This window comes from Hordeum vulgare, chromosome 1H (assembly GCF_904849725.1).
Source record: "Hordeum vulgare subsp. vulgare chromosome 1H, MorexV3_pseudomolecules_assembly, whole genome shotgun sequence".
Lineage (NCBI taxonomy): Eukaryota > Viridiplantae > Streptophyta > Magnoliopsida > Poales > Poaceae > Hordeum > Hordeum vulgare.
Window position 1 is genome coordinate 437,089,162 of NC_058518.1, and position 19,003 is coordinate 437,108,164.

At 46.0% G+C, this 19,003-nt stretch overlaps 1 protein-coding gene across 1 annotated transcript; it reads left to right on the forward strand.

Annotated features, from left to right (window-relative positions):
* Nucleotides 1-298: 298 nt before the first annotated feature.
* LOC123443222 (phospholipase A1-II 7-like) lies at nt 299-3,156 on the forward strand. The gene is made up of 2 exons (XM_045119541.1): nt 299-1,117; nt 2,339-3,156. The coding sequence occupies exons 1-2, from the start codon at nt 410-412 to the stop codon at nt 2,933-2,935; spliced, it is 1,305 nt and encodes a 434-aa protein (XP_044975476.1). The 5' UTR covers nt 299-409; the 3' UTR covers nt 2,936-3,156.
* The last annotated feature ends 15,847 nt before the right edge of the window (nt 3,157-19,003 follow it).

A 19,003-nucleotide genomic window follows, 5' to 3' on the forward strand; every position in this document is an offset into this window, starting at 1 on the left:
ATTTTTTGGGCACGGCGCGAAGCGCGGCTGTTGGAGATGCTCTAAGCTTCTAGAGTTTTTCTTTGTATCACTTGGTTGATATGGTTGGTGAATAGTTGTAATTCCAGACCGGTTAATGGCTTTTGTTAATTCAAAGTCATGTTCCCACGAGCCTATAGTTCTAAAGAAAACTGTATTAAGAGTGTACTTAAGTCCTTTTCAGTGAAAACTGTTCTAAAATAATCCTCCCGAGTCCCTACCCCATAATGCCCCGTAGGTGCAGCAAAGCTCCGATCCGTCCTATAAGTACAAGCCCAAGCTGAAGCAAAGGTCACAACACCAGCTAGCCAACAGAGCCAAACTTTACTCGCCGGCAGTGGTAGGCAGCACATCGATCGAGAAGATCCCACGAATTAACACCTCGCGCGCCATGTCGTTCCTCCCGATCCCACTGCCAATCGTTGGAGACATAGCCAGCAGGCTGCATGGCCAAGAGAAACCCCGTGGCGACGACACGACGCCGCCGGCGCCGGCGCGCGTCCTCGGAACCGTGGCCAGCAGGTGGCGCGAGCTCCACGGCGAGAACTCGTGGGATGGGCTCCTGGACCCTCTGGACCCGCACCTCCGCTCCAGCATCATCTCCTACGGCGAGATGGTGCAGGCCGCCTACGACGGGTTCAACACCGAGAGGCGCTCCCCGCACTGCGGCGCGTGCTTCTACGCCTACGAGGACCTGCTCGCCGGCGTCGGGGTGCCCCACCACGGCAACAACTACCAGGTCACCAAGTTCATCTACGCCACCTCGTCGCTGCCGCTCCCCAGCTCGTTCCTGCTGCTGCCGCTGCCGTCGCTGCCGGACGTCTGGAGCCGGGAGTCCAACTGGATGGGGTACGTGGCCGTGGCCACGGACGAGGGCGCCGCCAAGCTCGGGAGGCGCGACATCGTCGTGGCGTGGCGCGGCACCGTCCAGAACATGGAGTGGGTCAACGACCTCGACTTCGTTCCCGTGCCCGCCGCGCCCGTGCTGGGCTCCGCGGCCAGCCAGAACCGCCTCGCCGTCGTGCACCATGGGTTCCTCTCCATGTACACGTCAAGCAACAAGAGCTCCGAGTTCACCAAGACCAGCGCCAGAGATCAGGTAACTAACGTGCCACAGTGACTCATAAATGTGTGTTTTGGTACGTCAGGTCGATCTCACCGGCCCATTATACTTGTGCAGTTCTAACGTACAAAACGACAACAGCTTATATACCTATATACTCCATCCATCCTAAAATAAGTGTCTCAACTTTATACTAGCTCTAGTATAAAATTACACTAAGCTTTAGACAGTTATTTTGAAACAGAGGAAGTAATAATCTAAACAACGACTATAATGAGAAGCAAGGCCACGGTCTAGCTAGCCACAGCAAAACCAGCGTAACTAAATACTGTTAACCTGATTTTTTTGTTAATTTATCTCACTACTACTCCTACTAGAGATTTTACTTAAAAGAGACGGATTCCTTATTCTAATTTAGATGAGACATAGTAAAATGTGAAAATGTGCCAGAAAAAGTAAAACACGGTGGGTAATCATCAGACAAAAGACCCTCGGAGAATCATTAGTTGATTATTAACAGTGCCGAACTGTACATATAGTCCTTGCATAAAAGATTCACCGTGCCGGTTATATATTAACACAGCCCTAGCGCCTGTGTTGTATGATTGGTATGCAGAAATCATGCACGTACGTAGCAAGATTGTCTTCCACTCGACTCGATTAGTGAAATTCCTTGTGGTCCCCACGGAAAAGAAAGAGAAAAGGGAATCCTTTGGATGTTCCCGCAAAGAAAATGATTCCACGAGTGGAAGATATACAAGTTAAATCTTGAAGACAAGGAAACAATGGCCTTATCTAGAGGCTCTAGTCCTCAACTATCGTTGGCTCCTGTCCTTTTCTTTCGTCAGTATCCTCAGTGTATGAGCGCGTCACATGATTGAGCCCTTAGAAAATGGCACGGTAGCAAATGAACACGACGTCGTCTGTACTTATTGAGATGTATGAATAAAAGGTGTTGTGATGCGACGGAGCCAGACTCAGTTTTGACAAACTCGTGGGCACCCGTGTTAATATTCGTTACTATGTAAATAGTACTAGTAATAAATTTACGCATCAACGAAAGCGATGCCCGCCCTGCTGGTTGTTGAGACTTGAGAGCCTACATCTATGCCAGAAAAGACATACGTACCCTATATTTCAGAGCCGGCTAAAAATCATCATTTCTATGCCGACAAATGCTTTATTAAACAGTACTCCAGTAATTGCACATTTAATTAGTTGATCATTAATTAACCATGCATGTAAACACACATGCAGGTCGTCAAGGAGGTGAAGAGGCTGGTGGAGCTGTACAAGGACGAGGAGGTCAGCATCACCGTGTGCGGCCACAGCCTCGGCGCGTCGATCGCCACCCTGAACGCCGTTGACATGGTGTCTAGCGGCATCAACAAGCCCGAAGGCGCCACCAAATCCTTCCCCGTGACAGCCATCGTGTTCGCGAGCCCCCACGTCGGGTGCCGCTTCTTCAGGTCGGCGTTCCACTCGTTTCCAGACCTCAAGGCGCTGCATGTGCAGAACGTTGGCGACGTCGTGCCCCTGTACCCACCTCTGGGGTACGTGGACGTGGCCGTGCAGCTGACCATAACGACAATCCGGTCGCCGTACCTGCGTGTGCCGGCCACGGTGGGGACGCTCCACAACCTCGAGTGCTACCTGCACGGGGTGGCCGGGGAGCAGGGCAGTGCCGGAGGGTTCAAGCTCGAGGTGGACCGTGACATAGCGCTGGTGAACAAGGGTGCCGATGCGCTCGCGGACGAGCACCCGGTGCCGGCGAGCTGGTGGGTGCCGAAGCACAAGTTCATGGTCAAGGGGGGAGATGGGCGATGGACGCTCCAGGACTTCAAGCACATCTAAGTTAAGTTACTCGCATCGGCCATTCACTAGGAGGAGAGTGGGCGTTGATGTGATTCACGGCGCTGTGCTCGTTGCCAAGACCGAGGTTCTAAATAACGGCTTACGGTTTGTCGACCGTTCCTAGTATATTTCCCATTTTATGCAAAATAAGTGAATGTTTCCAACAATATACACTATGCATGAGCGACACATGAATATGATGGAAACACTTCTCCTCGACAGTTCTTTTGGCATTCTTCATGCATAATTTGTGGACCATATCCTTTGTATGTTTGATTTGAGAGATGAAGGTGTTTTCATTTTTTTGCTTGATTTGAAGCCTGAGAAGTACTTCGGCTCATCCATTGTGCACATTTTAAAATTACTTCCCGTGAGTTTATCAAACCCTGCCCTACAAGTGGGGTTAGTTTATCCAAAGGTAATATCATCAAGGTATATTTGATCCACAAAAAAATCACTATTAGTTTTTTTAATGAGGAAGGACGGGTCAATTTTAGCAATTTGAAAATCATGTTTAACGATGAATCTGTCCAAGCACTTGTACCATTTTCTTACTAGGGACTTCTTTGAGACCATAAAGAACCCATTTTACTATTTCAAGAATCACTCTTAACATCTATTTAACAGAGTTATATCATGGTGACTAACGTAAACTAAAATAATACCTTTAAGGAGTGACACGAGGGCATAGTTCGTTGACGAGGGAATGCCCACCACCCCACTTGGGAGGCCCACGATGACATACGGCCTAACTAACGGCCCATGCCCATGAACATGTCCATGGGACAGGGGGGGGGTATCTTCTAGTCGGTGGCCGGCCTCCAATCGAGCATCTTCTCCTCCAATCACGCGAGGATTCCAGCAGTTTCAGCTAGGCTAACTGCCAGTCGGGTAACGAGGGTGTCGTCCATGATCTCCGCTACACATACAGTACATATATTATCAAACGATGGTATATCATGTTAATAGCAGTCCTTATTTATTTATGGCTAGAAACAATCGATCGTTCATGGACCACTATTATCAGTTTTAATACCAAACCATTGTGGAATTCTAATAAGCTAGGGGTGCACTGGGTTGAGGGTTCACCATTGTTCTAAGTCATACATGTAAGAGCTTGAACACCTCACAGGAGTACGGTATTAACTCCATATCCTAGGGTTGTCCAATTCCTTGTTCGTACTCCCATATACGTCATCTGATAGTCACTATGCTTCTCCGTGCACACTCATAAACGCATTGTCCTTGAAATAACTGTTGGAAATGTGCACTAGAGGCAATAATAAAATGGTTATTATCATATTTCCTTGTTCATGATAATCGTCTATTGTTCATGCTATAATTGTATTAACAGGAAACAGTAATACATGTGTGAATGAATAGATCACAATGTGTCCCTAGCAAGCCTCTAGTTGGCTAGCTCATTGATCAATAGATGATCATGGTTTCCTGGTCATGAACATTAGATGTCATTGATAACGGGATCACATCATTAGGGGAATGGTGTGATGGACAAGACCCAATCCTAGGCATAGCACTAGATCGTGTTGTTTGTATACTAAAGCTTTTCCAATGTCAAGTGTCTTTTCCTTCGACCGTGAGATTGTGCAACTCCTGGATACCGTAGGAGTTCTTCGGGTGCATCAAACATCACAACGTAACTGGGTGACTATAAAGGTGCACTACGGGTATCTCCGAAAGTGTCTGTTGGGTTGGTACGAATCGAGATCGGGATTTGTCACTCCGTGTGACGGAGAGGTATCTCTGGACCCACTCGGTAGAACATCATCATGAGCTCAATGTGACTAAGGAGTTAGTCACAGGATGACGTGCTACGGAACGAGTAAAGAGACTTACCAGTAACGAGATTGAACAAGGTATAGGTATACCGACGATCGAATCTCGGGCAAGTTCTATACCGACAGACAAAGGGAATTGTATACGGGATTGATTGAATACTTGACATCGTGGTTCATCCGATGAGATCATCGTGGAACATGTGGGAGCCACCATGGGTATCCAGACCCAGCTGATGGTTATTGACCGAAGAGATGTCTCGGTCATGTGTGCATGCCTCCCGAACCCGTAGGGTCTACACACTTAAGGTTCAATGACGCTAGGGTTATAGGGAATTGTTATACGAGGTTACCGAAGGTTGTTCGGAGTCCCGGATGAGATCCCGAACGTCACGAGGAGCTCCGGAATGGTCCATAGGTAAAGATTGATATATAGGATGGATGAGTTTGGACGCCAGAAGTGTTTCGGGCACCACCGGCAAAGTGTCGGGACCGTCGGAAGGGTTCCGTAGGCCCACCGGGGGAGGCCACCAGCCCCAGGAGGCTACATGGGCCAAGTGTGAGAGGGGACCAGCCCCTGGGTGGGCTGGTGCACCCCCACACCCAGCCCATGGCGCCTAAGAGGGGAAGGGGGAACCCTAGCGCAGGTGGGCCTAAGGCCCACCAGGGGGTGAGGCACCCCCTCCTCCCCTCCTGGCCGCCACCCCTCCCCCCATCTAGGGATGCCGCACCCCTTAGGGGTGGGAACCCTAAGGGGGGCGCCACCCTCCCTTCCCCCTGTATATAGCGGGGGGTTTGGCCATTGGAGATACACAATTTGATCTCTCTCTCGGCGCAGCCCTCCTCCTCTTCTTCCTCCTCTCCCACGATGCTTGGCGAAGCCCTGTCGGGAGACCTCGTCGCTCCATCGCCACCACGCCGTCGTGCTGCCGGAGCTCTTCCCCAACCTCTCCCTCCTCCTTCCTGGATCAAGGTGCGGGAGACGTCATCGGGCTGTACGTGTGTTGAACGCGGAGGTGTCGTGGTTCGGCACTAGATCGGAATCACACCGCGATCTGAATCGCAACGAGTACGACTCCATCAACCGTGTTCTAGCAATGCTTCCGCTTAGCAATCTTCAAAGGTATGAAGATGCACTCACCCCTCTCTCATTTTTGGTCTCTTCATAGGAAGATCTAAATATGGCGTAGGAATTTTTTTGATTTTTGCTACGTTACCCAAAAGTGGTATCAGAGCCAGGTTTTCTATGCGTAGATTCTATGCACGAGTAGAACACAAAAAGTTGTGGGCGCTGATTTTGTCAATTGCTTTCCGCTACTAGTCTTATTCTTTTCCGGCGGTATTGCCGGATGAAGCGGCCAGGACCGACCTTACACGTACGCTTACGTGAGACAGGTTCCACCGACTAACATGCACTAGGTGCATAAGGTGGCTAGCGGGTGTGTGTGTCTCCCACTCTAGTCGGATTGAATTGGATAAAAAGGGTCCTTATGAAGGGTAAATAGCTTTGGCATATCATCGTTGTGGCTGTTACGTAGGTAAGAAGGCGTTCTTGCTAGAAACCCAAATCAGCCACGTAAAACTTGCAACAACAATTAGAGGACATCTAACTTGTTTTTGCAGGGTTTGACATGTGATGTGATATGGCCAAAGGATTGTTGGGGAACGTCGCATGGGAAACAAAAAATTTCCTACGCGCACGAAGACCTAACATGGTGATGTCCATCTACGAGAGGGGATTTCCGATCTACGTACCCTTGTAGATCGCACAGCAGAAGCGTTAGTGAACGCGGCTGATGTAGTGGAACGTCCTAACGTGCCTCGATCCACCCCGCAAACCGTCCCATGAACCGTCCCGCGATCCGTCCCACGATCTAGTGCCGAACGGACGACACCTCCGCGTTCAGCACACGTACAGCTCGACGATGATCTCGGCCTTCTTGATCCAGCAAGAGAGACGGAGAGGTAGATGAGTTCTCCGGCAGCATGACGGCGCTCCGGAGGTTGGTGGTGATCTAATCTCAGCAGGGTTCCGCCCGAGCTCCGCAGAAACACGATCTAGAGGTAAAACCGTGGAGGTATGTGATCGGGCTGCCGTGGCAAAATTTGTTTCAAATCAGCCCTAAAACCCCACTATATATAGGAGGGAGGGAGGGGAGGAGGCAGCCTCAAAACCCAAAGGTTTGGCCGAAATTGGAGGTGGAGGAGTCCTACTCCAATCCTACTTGGAGTAGGATTCCACCTTCCCACTTGGAAACTCTTTCCACCTTGTGTTTTTACCTTCTCAAACCTTATGGGCCTTAGTGGGAACTTATTCCAGCCCACTAGGGGCTGGTTTATCTCTTCCCATAGCCCATGAGACCCCTTGGGGCGTGACACCCCTCCTGATGGTCCCCGGCACCCCTCCCGGCACTCACAGTACACTACCGATGAGCCCGAAACTTTTCCGGTAATGCACGAAAACCTTCCGGTAACCAAATGAGGTCATCCTATATATCAATCTTCGTTTTCGGACCATTCCGGAAACCCTCATGACGTCCGTGATCTCATCCGGGACTCCGAACAACATTCGGTAACCAACCATATAACTCAAATACGCATAAAACAACGTTGAACCTTAAGTGTGCAGACCCTGCGGGCTCGAGAACTATGTAGACATGACCCGAGTGACTCCTCGGTCAATATCCAATAGCGGGACCTGGATGCCCATATTGGGTCCTACATATTCTATGAAGATCTTATCGTTTGAACCTCAGTGCCAAGGATTCATATAATCCCGTATGTCATTCCCTTTGTCCTTCGGTATGTTACTTGCCCGAGATTCGATCGTCAGTATCCGCATACCTATTTCAATCTCGTTTACCGGCAAGTCTCTTTACTCGTTTCGTAATACAAGATCCCGCAACTTACACTAAGTCACTATGCTTGCAAGGCTTGTGTGTGATGTTGTATTACCGAGTGGGCCCCGAGATACCTCTCCGTCACACGGAGTGACAAATCCCAGCCTCGATCCATAATAACTCAACAAACACCTTCGGAGATACCTGTAGAGCATCTTTATAGTCTCCCAGTTACGTTGCGACGTTTGATACACACAAAACATTCCTCCGGTGTCAGTGAGTTATATGATCTCATGGTCCTAGGAACAAATACTTGACACGCAGAAAACAGTAGCAACAAAATGACACGATCAACATGCTACGTCTATTAGTTTGGGTCTAGTCCATCACATGATTCTCCTAATGATGTGATCCCGTTATCAAGTGACAACACTTGCCTATGGTCAGGAAACCTTGACCATCTTTGATCAACGAGCTAGTCAACTAGAGGCTTACTAGGGACAGTGTTTTGTCTATGTATCCACACATGCACTGTGTTTCCAATCAATACAATTATAGCATGGATAATAAACGATTATCATGAACAAAGAAATATAATAATAACTAATTTATTATTGCCTCTAGGGCATATTTCCAACAGTCTCCCACTTGCACTAGAGTCAATAATCTAGTTCACATCACCATGTGATTCCAATGAATCCAACACCCATATAGTTATGGGGTCTGATCACGTCTTGCTCGTGAGAGAGGTTTTAGTCAACGGTTGTGAAACTTTCATATCCGTGTGTTCTTTACAAATCTTTATGTCATCTTATAGATGCTGCTACTATGTGCTATTCGGAAATACTACAAATATCTACTCTACTATACGAATCCGTTTCACTACTCATAGTTATTCGGATTAGTGTCAAAGCTTGCATCGACGTAACCCTTTACGACGAACTTTTTAACCACCTCCATAATCGAGAAAAATTCCTTAGTCCATTAGTTACTAAGGTTAAATTTTGACCGCTGCTAGTGATTCAATCATGGATCACTCTATGTACCTCTCAACAGACTTTGAGTCAAGGCACACATCAGGTGCGGTACCCAGCATGGCATACTTCAGATTCTACAGTCAAGGCACAGAAGACGACCTTCGTCTATTCTCTTTATTCTGCCGGGGTCGGGTTTTGAGTCTTACTCAAATTCACACCTCACAACGCAACCAAGAACTCCTTCTTTGCTGATCTATTTTGAACTCCTTCAAAAACTTGTCAAGGCATGCATCTTGTTGAAACTTCTATTAAGCGCTTTCGATCTATCTCCATAGATCTTTGATGCTCAATGTTCAAGTAGCGCAATCCAGGTATTCCTTTGAAAACTCCTTTCAAACAACCTTGTATGCTTTACAGAAATTCTACATTACTTCTCATCCACAATATGTCAACCACATATACTTATCAGAAATTCTATAGTGCTCCCACTCACTTCTTTGGAAATACAAGTTTCTCATAAACCTTGTACAAACCCAAAATCTTTGATCATCTCATCAAAGTGTATATTCCAACTCCGAGATGCTTGCACCAGTCCATTGAAGGATCGCTGGAGCTTGCATACTTGCTAGTATCTTTAGGATCGACAAAACCTCCTGATTGTATCACATACAATGTTTGCTCAAGGAAACCGTCGAGGACACAATGTTTTGACATCCTATGTGCAATATTTCATAAATAATGCAGCAACTACTAACATAATTCTAACAGACTTTTAGCATCGCTACGAGTGAGAAAGTCTCATCATAGTCAACTGTTTGATCTTGTCGGAAACATCTTTGCGACAAGTCGAGCTTTTCTTAATAGTGACTTATCACCATCATCGTCTGTCTTCCTTTTAAAGATCCATCTTTACTCAACAGTCCTATGACCATCAAGTAGTTCTTCCAAAGTCTACACTTTGTTTTCATACATGGATCCTCTCTCGGATTTCATGGCTTCCAGCCATTTGTCGGAATCCGGGCCCACCATTGCTTTCTCCATAACTCGTAGGTTCACTGTTGCTCAACAACATGACCTCCAAGACAGGGTTACCGTACCACTCTGCAGTAGTACGCGACCCTGTAACCCTACGAGGCTTGTAGTAACTTGATCCGATGCTCGATGATCACCATCATCAGCTTTCACTTCAATTGGTGTAGGCGCCATAGGAACAACTTCCCGCGCCCTGCTACACACTGGTTGAAGTGATGGTTCAATAACCTCATCAAGTTCTACCACCCTCCCACTCATTTTTTTTCGAGAGAAACCTTTCCTCGACAAAGGATCCGTTTCTAGAAACAAACACTTTGCTTTCAGATCTGAGATAGGAGATGTACCCAACTGTTTTGGATATCCTATGAAGATGCATTTATCCGCTTTGGGTTCGAGTTTATCAGACTGAAACTTTTTCACATAAGTGTCGAAGCCCCAAACTTTCAAGAAACGATAGTTTAGATTTCTCTAAACCTTATTCTATACTGTGTCATCTCAACGGAAATACGCGGTGCCCTATTTAAAGTGAATGCGGTTGTCTCTAATGCATAACCCATAAACGATAGTGGTAATTCGATAAGAGACATCATAGCATGCATCATACCAAATAGTGCGTGGCTATGACGTTCAGATACATCATCACACTATGATGTTCCAGGTGGCATGAACTGCGAAACAATTTCCACATTGTCTTAACTGCGTACCAAAACTCGTAACTCAGATATTCATTTCTATGATCATATTGTAGACAGTTTATCCTCTTGTTACAACGAACTTCACTCCTGAAAAAGAATTGAACCTTTCAATATTTCAGACTTGTGATTCATTAAGTAAATACTCTTGTATCTGCTCAAATCGTCATTGAAGTAAGAACATAATGATATCCACTGCGTGCCTCGGCACCTATTGGACTGCATACATCAAAATGTATCACTTCCAACAAGTTACTATCTTGTTTCATCTCAATGAAAACAAGGCCTTGCTCATGTGGTATGATTTGCATGTCACTAGTGATTCAAAATCAAGTGAGTATAAAGATCCATCAGCATGGAGCCTCTTCATGCAATTTATACCAACATGACTCAAGCGGCAGTGGCACAATTAAGTGGTACTATCATCATTACCTCGTATCTTTTGGCACCAATATCATGAACATGTGTAACACTACGATCGAGATTCAATAAACCATTGAAGGTGATTATTCAAGCAAATAGAGTAACCATTATTCTCTTTAAATGAATAATCGTATTGCAATAAACACGATCCAATCATATTCATGCTTAACGCAAGCACCAAATACCAATTATTTAGGTTTAAGACCAATCCCAATGGTAGAGGGACTATGCGACGTTTGATCATATCAACCTTGGAAACACTTCCAACACGTATCGTCACCTCGCCTTTAGCTAGTCTCCGTTTATGCCGTAGCTTTCATTTCGTGTTACTAATCACTTAGCAACCGAACCGGTATCCAATACCATCGTGCTACTAGGAGTACTAGTAAAGTACACATCAACATCATGTATATCAAATATACTTCTTTCGACTTTTGCCAGCCTTCTTATCTACCAAGTATCTAGAGTTGCTCCGCCTCTGTGATCGTTCCCCTCATAGCAGAAGCACTTAGTCCCGGGCTTGGGTTTAATCTGGGGTCTCTTCATTAGTGCAGCAACTGCTTTGCCGTTTCACGAAGTATCCCTTCTAGCCATTGCCTTTCTCGAAACTTAGTGGTTTTACTAACCATCAACTATTGATGCTCCTTCTTGATTTCTACTCTCGCAGTGTCAAACATCGCGAATCGCTCAAGGATCATTGTTACTATCCTTGACATGTTATAATTCATCACGAAGCTCTCACAGCTTGCTGGCAGTGACTTTGGAGAACCATCACTATCTTATCTGGAAGATCAACTCCCACTTGATTCAAGCGATTGTCGTACTCAGATAATCTGAGCACACGCTCAATGCTTGAGCTTTTCTCCTTTACTTCGTGGACAAAGAATCTTGTCGGAGGTCTCATACCTCTTAACAAGGGCACAAGCATGAAATCACAATTTCATCTCTTTAGAACATCTCTCATGTTCCGCGACGTTTCAAAACGTCTTCGGCGCCTTGCTTCTAAGCCATAAAGTATTTTGTACTGAACTATCGTGTAGTCATCAAAAACGTGTATGTCGGATGTTCACAACATCTACAGACGACGCTCGAGGTGCAGCACACCGAGTGGTGCATTAAGGACATAAGCCTTCTACGCAGCAACGAGGACAATCCTCGGTTTTACAGACTCAGTCTGCAAAGTTTGCTACTATCAACTTTCAACTAAATTTTCTCTAGGAACATATAAAAATAGTAGAGCTATAGCGCAAGCTACATCGTAATTCGCAAAGACCATTATACTATGTTCATGACAATTAGTTCAATTAATCATATTACTTAAGAACTCCCACTCAAAAAGTACATCTCTCTAGTCATTTGAGTGGTACATGATCCAAATCCACTATCTCAAGTCCGATCATCACGTGAGTCGAGAATAGTTTCAGTGGTAAGCATCTCTATGCTAATCATATCAACTATACGATTCATGCTCAACCTTTCGGTCTCATGTGTTCCGAGGCCATGTCTGCACATGCTAGGCTCGTCAAGTTTAACCCGAGTGTTCCGCGTGTGCAACTGTTTTGCACCCGTTGTATGTGAATGTTGAGTCTATCACACCCGATCATCACGTGGTGTCTCGAAACGAAGAACTGTCGCAACGGTGCACAGTCGGGGAGAACACAATTTCGTCTTGAAATTTTAGTGAGAGATCACCTCATAATGCTACCGTCGTTCTAAGCAAGATAAGGTGCATAAAGGATTAACATCACATGCAATTCATAAGTGGCATGATATGGCCATCATCATGTGCTTCTTGATCTCCATCACCAAAGCACCGGCACGATCTTCTTGTCACCGGCATCACACCATGATCTCCATCAATGTGTCGCCATCGGAGTTGTCGTGCTACTCATTCTATTACAACTAAAGCTACGTCCTAGCAATATAGTAAACGCATCTGCAAGCACAAACGTTAGTTTAAAGACAACCCTATGGCTCCTGCCGGTTGCCGTACCATCGACGTGCAAGTCGATTTTAACTATTACAACATGATCATCTCATACATCCAATATATCACATCACATCGTTGGCCATATCACATCACAAGCATACCCTGCAAAAACAAGTTAGACGTCCTCTAATTGTTGTTGCATGTTTTACGTGGTGACCATGGGTATCTAGTAGGATCACATCTTACTTACCCAAACACCACAACGGAGATATATGAATTGCTATTTAACCTCATCCAAGGACCTGCTCGGTCAAATCCGATTCAACTAAAGTTGGAGAAACTGACACTCGCCGGTCATCTTTGAGCAACGGAGTTACTCGTAGCGATGAAACCAGTCTCTCGTAAGCGTACGAGTAATGTCGGTCCGAGCCGCTTCGATCCAACAATACCGCGGAATCAAGAAAAGACTACGGAGGGTAGCAAAACGCACATCACCGCCGACAAAAACTTTTGTGTTCTACTCGAGAAGACATCTACGCATGAACCTAGCTCATGATGCCACTGTTGGGGAACGTCGCATGGGAAACAAAAATTTTCCTACGCGCACGAAGACCTATCATGGTGATATCCATCTACGAGAGGGGATTTCCGATCTACGTACCCTTGTAGATCGCACAGCAGAAGCGTTAGTGAACGCGGTTGATGTAGTGGAACGTCCTCACGTCCCTCGATCCGCCCCGCGAACCGTCCCACGAACCGTCCCGCGATCCGTCCCATGATCTAGTGCCGAACGGACGGCACCTCCGCGTTCATCACACGTACAGCTCGACGATGATCTCGGCCTTCTTGATCCAGCAAGAGAGACGGAGAGGTAGATGAGTTCTCCGGCAGCGTGATGGCACTCTGGAGGTTGGTGGTGATCTAATCTCAGCAGGGCTCCGCCCGAGCTCCGCAGAAACGCGATCTAGAGGTAAAACCGTGGAGGTATGTGATCGGGCTGCCGTGGCAAAAGTTTTTTCAAATCAGCCCTAAAACCCCACTATATATAGGAGGGAGGGAGGGGAGGAGGCAACCTCAAAACCTAAAGGTTTGGCCGAAATTGGAGGTGGAGGAGTCCTACTCCAATCCTACTTGGAGTAGGATTCCACCTTCCCACTTGGAAACTCTTTCCGCCATGTGTTTTTTCCTTCTCAAACCTTATGGGCCTTAGTGGGAACTTATTCCAGCCCACTAGGGGCTGGTTTATCTCTTCCCATAGCCCATGAGACCCCTTGGGGCATGACACCCCTCCTGATGGTCCCCGGCACCCCTCCCGGCACTCCCAGTACACTACCGATGAGCCCGAAACTTTTCCGGTAATGCACGAAAACCTTCCGGTAACCAAATGAGGTCATCCTATATATCAGTCTTTGTTTCCGGACCATTCCGGAAACCCTCGTGACATCTGTGATCTCATCCGGGACTCCGAACAACATTCGGTAACCAATCATATAACTCAAATACGCATAAAACAACGTCGAACCTTAAGTGTGCAGACCCTGCGGGCTCGAGAACTATGTAGACATGACCCGAGTGACTCCTCGGTCAATATCCAATAGAGGGACCTGGATGCCCATATTGGATCCTACATATTCTACGAAGATCTTATCGTTTGAACCTCAGTGCCAAGGATTCATATAATCCCGTATGTCATTCCCTTTGTCCTTCGGTATGTTACTTGTCCGAGATTCGATCCTCAGTATCCGCATACCTATTTCAATCTCGTTTACTGGCAAGTCTCTTTACTCGTTCCGTAATACAAGATCCCGCAACTTACACTAAGTCAAAATGCTTGCAAGGCTTGTGTGTGATGTTGTATTACCGAGTGGGCCCCCAGATACCTCTCCGTCACACGGAGTGACAAATCCCAGTCTCGATCCATACTAACTCAACGAACACCTTCAGAGATACCTGTAGAGCATCTTTATAGTCACCCAGTTACGTTGCGACGTTTGATACACACAAAGCATTCCTCCGGTGTCAGTGAGTTATATGATCTCATGGTCATAGGAACAAATACTTGACACGCAGAAAACAGTAGCAACAAAATGACATGATCAACATGCTACGTCTATTAGTTTGGGTCTAGTCCATCACATGATTCTCCTAATGATGTGATCCCGTTATCAAGTGACAACACTTGCCTATGGTCAGGAAACCTTGACCATCTTTGATCAACGAGCTGGTCAACTAGAGGCTTACTACGGACAGTGTTTTGTCTATGTATCCACACATGCACTGTGTTTCCAATCAATACAATTATAACATGGATAATAAACGATTATCATGAACAAAGAAATATAATAATAACTAATTTATTATTGCCTCTAGGGCATATTTCCAACAAGGATGTGATGTTACATGTGTGATGTATGAGATGATCATGTTCTTGTAATAGGATTCGCGACTTGCATGTCGATGAGTATGACAACCGATAGGAGCCATAGGAGTTGTCATAGTTTATTGTATGAGATGCAACACCATGTGTTTACTACTTTTACTTCATTGCTAACGGTTAGTTGTAGTAGTAGTAGTAGTTGGCGTGACGACTTCACGGAGACACGATGATGGAGATCATGGTGTCACGCCGGTGACGATGATGATCATGCGATGCCCGAAGATGGAGATCGAAGGAGCAAAGATGATAATGGCCATATCATGTCACTATATGATTGCATGTGATGTTATCATGTTTTTCATCTTATTGCTTAGAACGACGGTAGCATAATAAGATGATCCCTCATATAATTTCGGGAACGTATTCCCCTAAGTGTGCACCGTTGCGAAGGATCGTTGTCTTGAAGCACCACGTGATGATCGGGTGTGATAGATTCTAACGTTCGCATACAACAGGTGTAAGCCAGATTTACACACGCGGCACACTTAGGTTGACTCAACGAGCTTATCATGTACAGACATGACCTCGAATACGAGAGACCAAAAGGTCGAACATGAGTCGTACGGTTGAATATGATCAGCATGAAGTTGCTCACCATGACGACTAGTCCGTCTCACGTGATGATCGGACACGGGTTGGTCGACATGGATCATGTATCACTTAGATGACTAGAGGCATGTCAATTTAAGTGGGAGTTCATACTTAATTTGATTAAATGAACTTAATTATCATGAACTTAGTCCAAAAGTTTTATTTATAAATATTGTAGATCCATTGGCCAACACACCTGTCAACCTCAATTTCAACGCGTTCCTAGAGAAAAACAAACTCAAAGGTGATGGTAGCAACTATGCGGACTGGGTCCGCAACTTGAAGCTCATCATCATTGCATCCAAGAAGGCTTATGTCCTTGATGCGCCGCTAGGTGACCCCCCTGTTCCCGCGATAGCCCAAGATGTTCAAAACATCTGGCAGGCGCGGAGTGATGACTACTCTCTGGTTAGGTGTGGCATGTTATACAGTTTAGAACCGGGGCTCCAAAGGCGTTTTGAGCAACACGGAGCACATGTATGTTCGAGGAGCTGAAGCTAGTTTTTCAAGCTCATGCCCGGGTCGAGAGATATGAAGTCTCTGACAAGTTCTTTAGCTGCAAGACGGAGGAGAACAGTTCTGTTAGTGAGCATATTCTCAGAATGTCTTGGTTGCACGGTCGTCTCACTCAGCTTGGAGTCGAACTTCCGGATGACTCTGTAATTGACAGAATCCTCCACTCCCTCCAATCAAGCTACAAGGGTTTTGTGCTGAACTACAACATGCAAGGGATGGAGAAGACCATTCCCGAGTTGTACTCGATGCTGAAATCGGCAGAAGTAGAAGTCAAGAAAGAGCATCAAGTGTTGATGGTCAACAAGACCACCGGTTTCAAGAAGGGCAAGGGTAAGAAGAACTTCAAGAAAGACGGCAAAGCCGTTGCTGCACCCGGTAAGCCAGATGTCGGGAAGAAGAAAAAGAATGGACCCAAGCCTAAGACTGAGTGCTTCTAATGAAAAGGAAAGGGTCACTGGAAGCGGAACTGCCCCAAGTATTTAGCATACAAGAAGGCCGGCAACGTTAAAGGTATATATGATATACATGTTATTGATGTGTACCTTACCAGCGCTCGTGGTAGCTCGTGGGTATTTGATACCGGTGATGTTGCTCACATTTGCAACTCAAAGCAGGAACTCCGGAATAAGCGGAGGCTGGCCAAGGATGAGGTGACGATGCTCGTCGGGAATGGCTCCAAGGTCGATGTGATCGCCGTCGGCACGCTGCCTCTACATCTACCTTCGGGATTAGTTTTAAACCTTAATAATTGTTATTTAGTACCAGCTTTGAGCATGAATATTGTATCAGGGTCTTGCTTAATGCGAGACAACTACTCATTTAAGTCAGAGAATAATGGTTGTTCTATTTATATGAGTGATATGTTTTGTGGTCATGCTCCGCTGCTGAATGGTTTATTCTTGATGAATCTTGATCGTGATGTTACACATATTCATAGTGTGAATACCAAAAGATGTAAGGTTGATAATGATAGTCCCACATACTTTTGGCATTGACGCCTTGGTCATATCGGTGTTAAACGCACGAAGAAGCTCCATACTGATGGACTATTAGAGTTCTTGACTTTGAATCATTTGACACATGCGAGCCGTGCCTCATGGGCAAGATGACTAAGACTCCATTCTCAGGAATAATGGAGAGAGCAACCGACTTATTGGAAATAATACATACTGATGTGTGTGGTCCAATGAATGTTGAAGCTTGCTACTGCAACAAAAGACCTTCCAACGGCGCCAGAAATAAGCGTGTCGATGGTACCAGGAATCCTTGTGCTACGGCTACGCCTTAAGGGACTTCCTAGGCAAATATGCAAAGGATTTCCCCCGTGGCCTTGGAGCCTAGCATTGGTGTTCCCTCGAAGCGGAAAGGGTGATGTAGCGCAGCGGTGGTAAGTATTTCCCTCAGTTTGAGAACCAAGGTATCGATCCAGTGAAGGAGTATCTCAAGTGCGTGCACAAACACAAAAAGCTTGCTCCCAACGCTATGAAGGGGTTGTCAATCCCTTATAGATTGTTCGCCAAGTGAGAACTGAAAGCAACAAAGTAACAAAGCAAAGTAAAAAACAAAAGTGGAAACGATAGGTGTGAATAGACCCGAGGACCGTAGTGTTTACTAGTGGCTTCTCTCATGAAAGCGAGTAGACGGTGGGTGAACAAATTACTGTCGAGCAATTGATAGAACCGCGCAAAGTCATGACGTCATCTATGGCAATGATTATATCTATAGGCATCACGTCCAAAACAAGTAGACCGATACTTTCTGCATCTACTACTATTACTCCACACGTCGACCGCTATCCAGCATGCATCTAGTGTATTAAGTCCAAAAGAACAGAGTAACGCCTTAAGCAAGATGACATGATGTAGATGGACAATCTCATATCTACGACAGAGCCCACCTTGTTATCCTTGATGGTAACTACACGATGTGTGCCTTGCTGCCCCTACTGTCACTGCGAAAGGTCACCACACGGTAAGAACCCAAAACCAAGCACTTCTCCCATTGCAAGAATCATAGATCTAGTTGGCCAAACAAAACCCAAGACTCGGAGAGACTTACAAGGATATCAAATCATGCATATAAGAAATCAGCAAAGACTCAAATATATATCATAGATAATCTGATCACAAATCCACAATTCATCGGATCTCGACAATCACAGCGCCAAAGAAGATTACATCGGATAGATCTCCATGAAGATCATGGAGAACTTTGTATTGAAGATCCAAGAGAGAGAAGAAGCCATCTAGCTACTAACTACGGACCCGTAGGTCTGAAGTGAACTACTCACGAGTCATTGGAGGGGCGATGATGTTGATGTAGAAGCCCTCCAACTCCAAAGTCCCCTCCGGCAGGGCACCGGGAAGGGTCTCCAGATGAGATCTCGCGGAAACGGAAGCTTGCGGTGGCGGAAAAGTATTTTCGTGGATCCCTTGATTTTTTTTTCTGTATTTAAGGGAATATATAGGCGAAGGATCTAGGTCACGGGGGCGCCAGGGAGGCCACAAGCCTGCCCACCACCGCCCGCTGGTGGCGGATGGGGGTCTTGTGGGCTCCCTGTAGCCCTCCTGGCTTGGCCCACAAGCTCCCTGATCTTCTTCCGTTCGGGGAAAATTTAATTCGGGGATTTTATCCCGTTTGGACTCCGTTCCAAAATCAGATCCGAAAAGAGCCAAAAACACAGAAAAAACAGGAACTCGCACTTGGCACTGAATTAATAAGTTAGTCCCAAAAAAGATATAAAAGGTACAAAAAACATACAAAGATGACAAGATAACAGCATGAAACCATCAAAAATTATAGATACGTTTGAGACGCATCAAGCATCCCCAAGT

What these genes read in the sequence shown, in the direction of transcription:
- LOC123443222 (XM_045119541.1), top strand. Translation starts at nt 410, where the DNA reads ATGTCGTTCCTCCCGATCCCACTGCCAATCGTTGGAGACATAGCCAGC. An exon ending in AGACCAGCGCCAGAGATCAG is followed by an intron (nt 1,118 to 2,338) that starts GTAACTAACGTG and finishes ACACACATGCAG; the next exon opens with GTCGTCAAGGAGGTGAAGAG.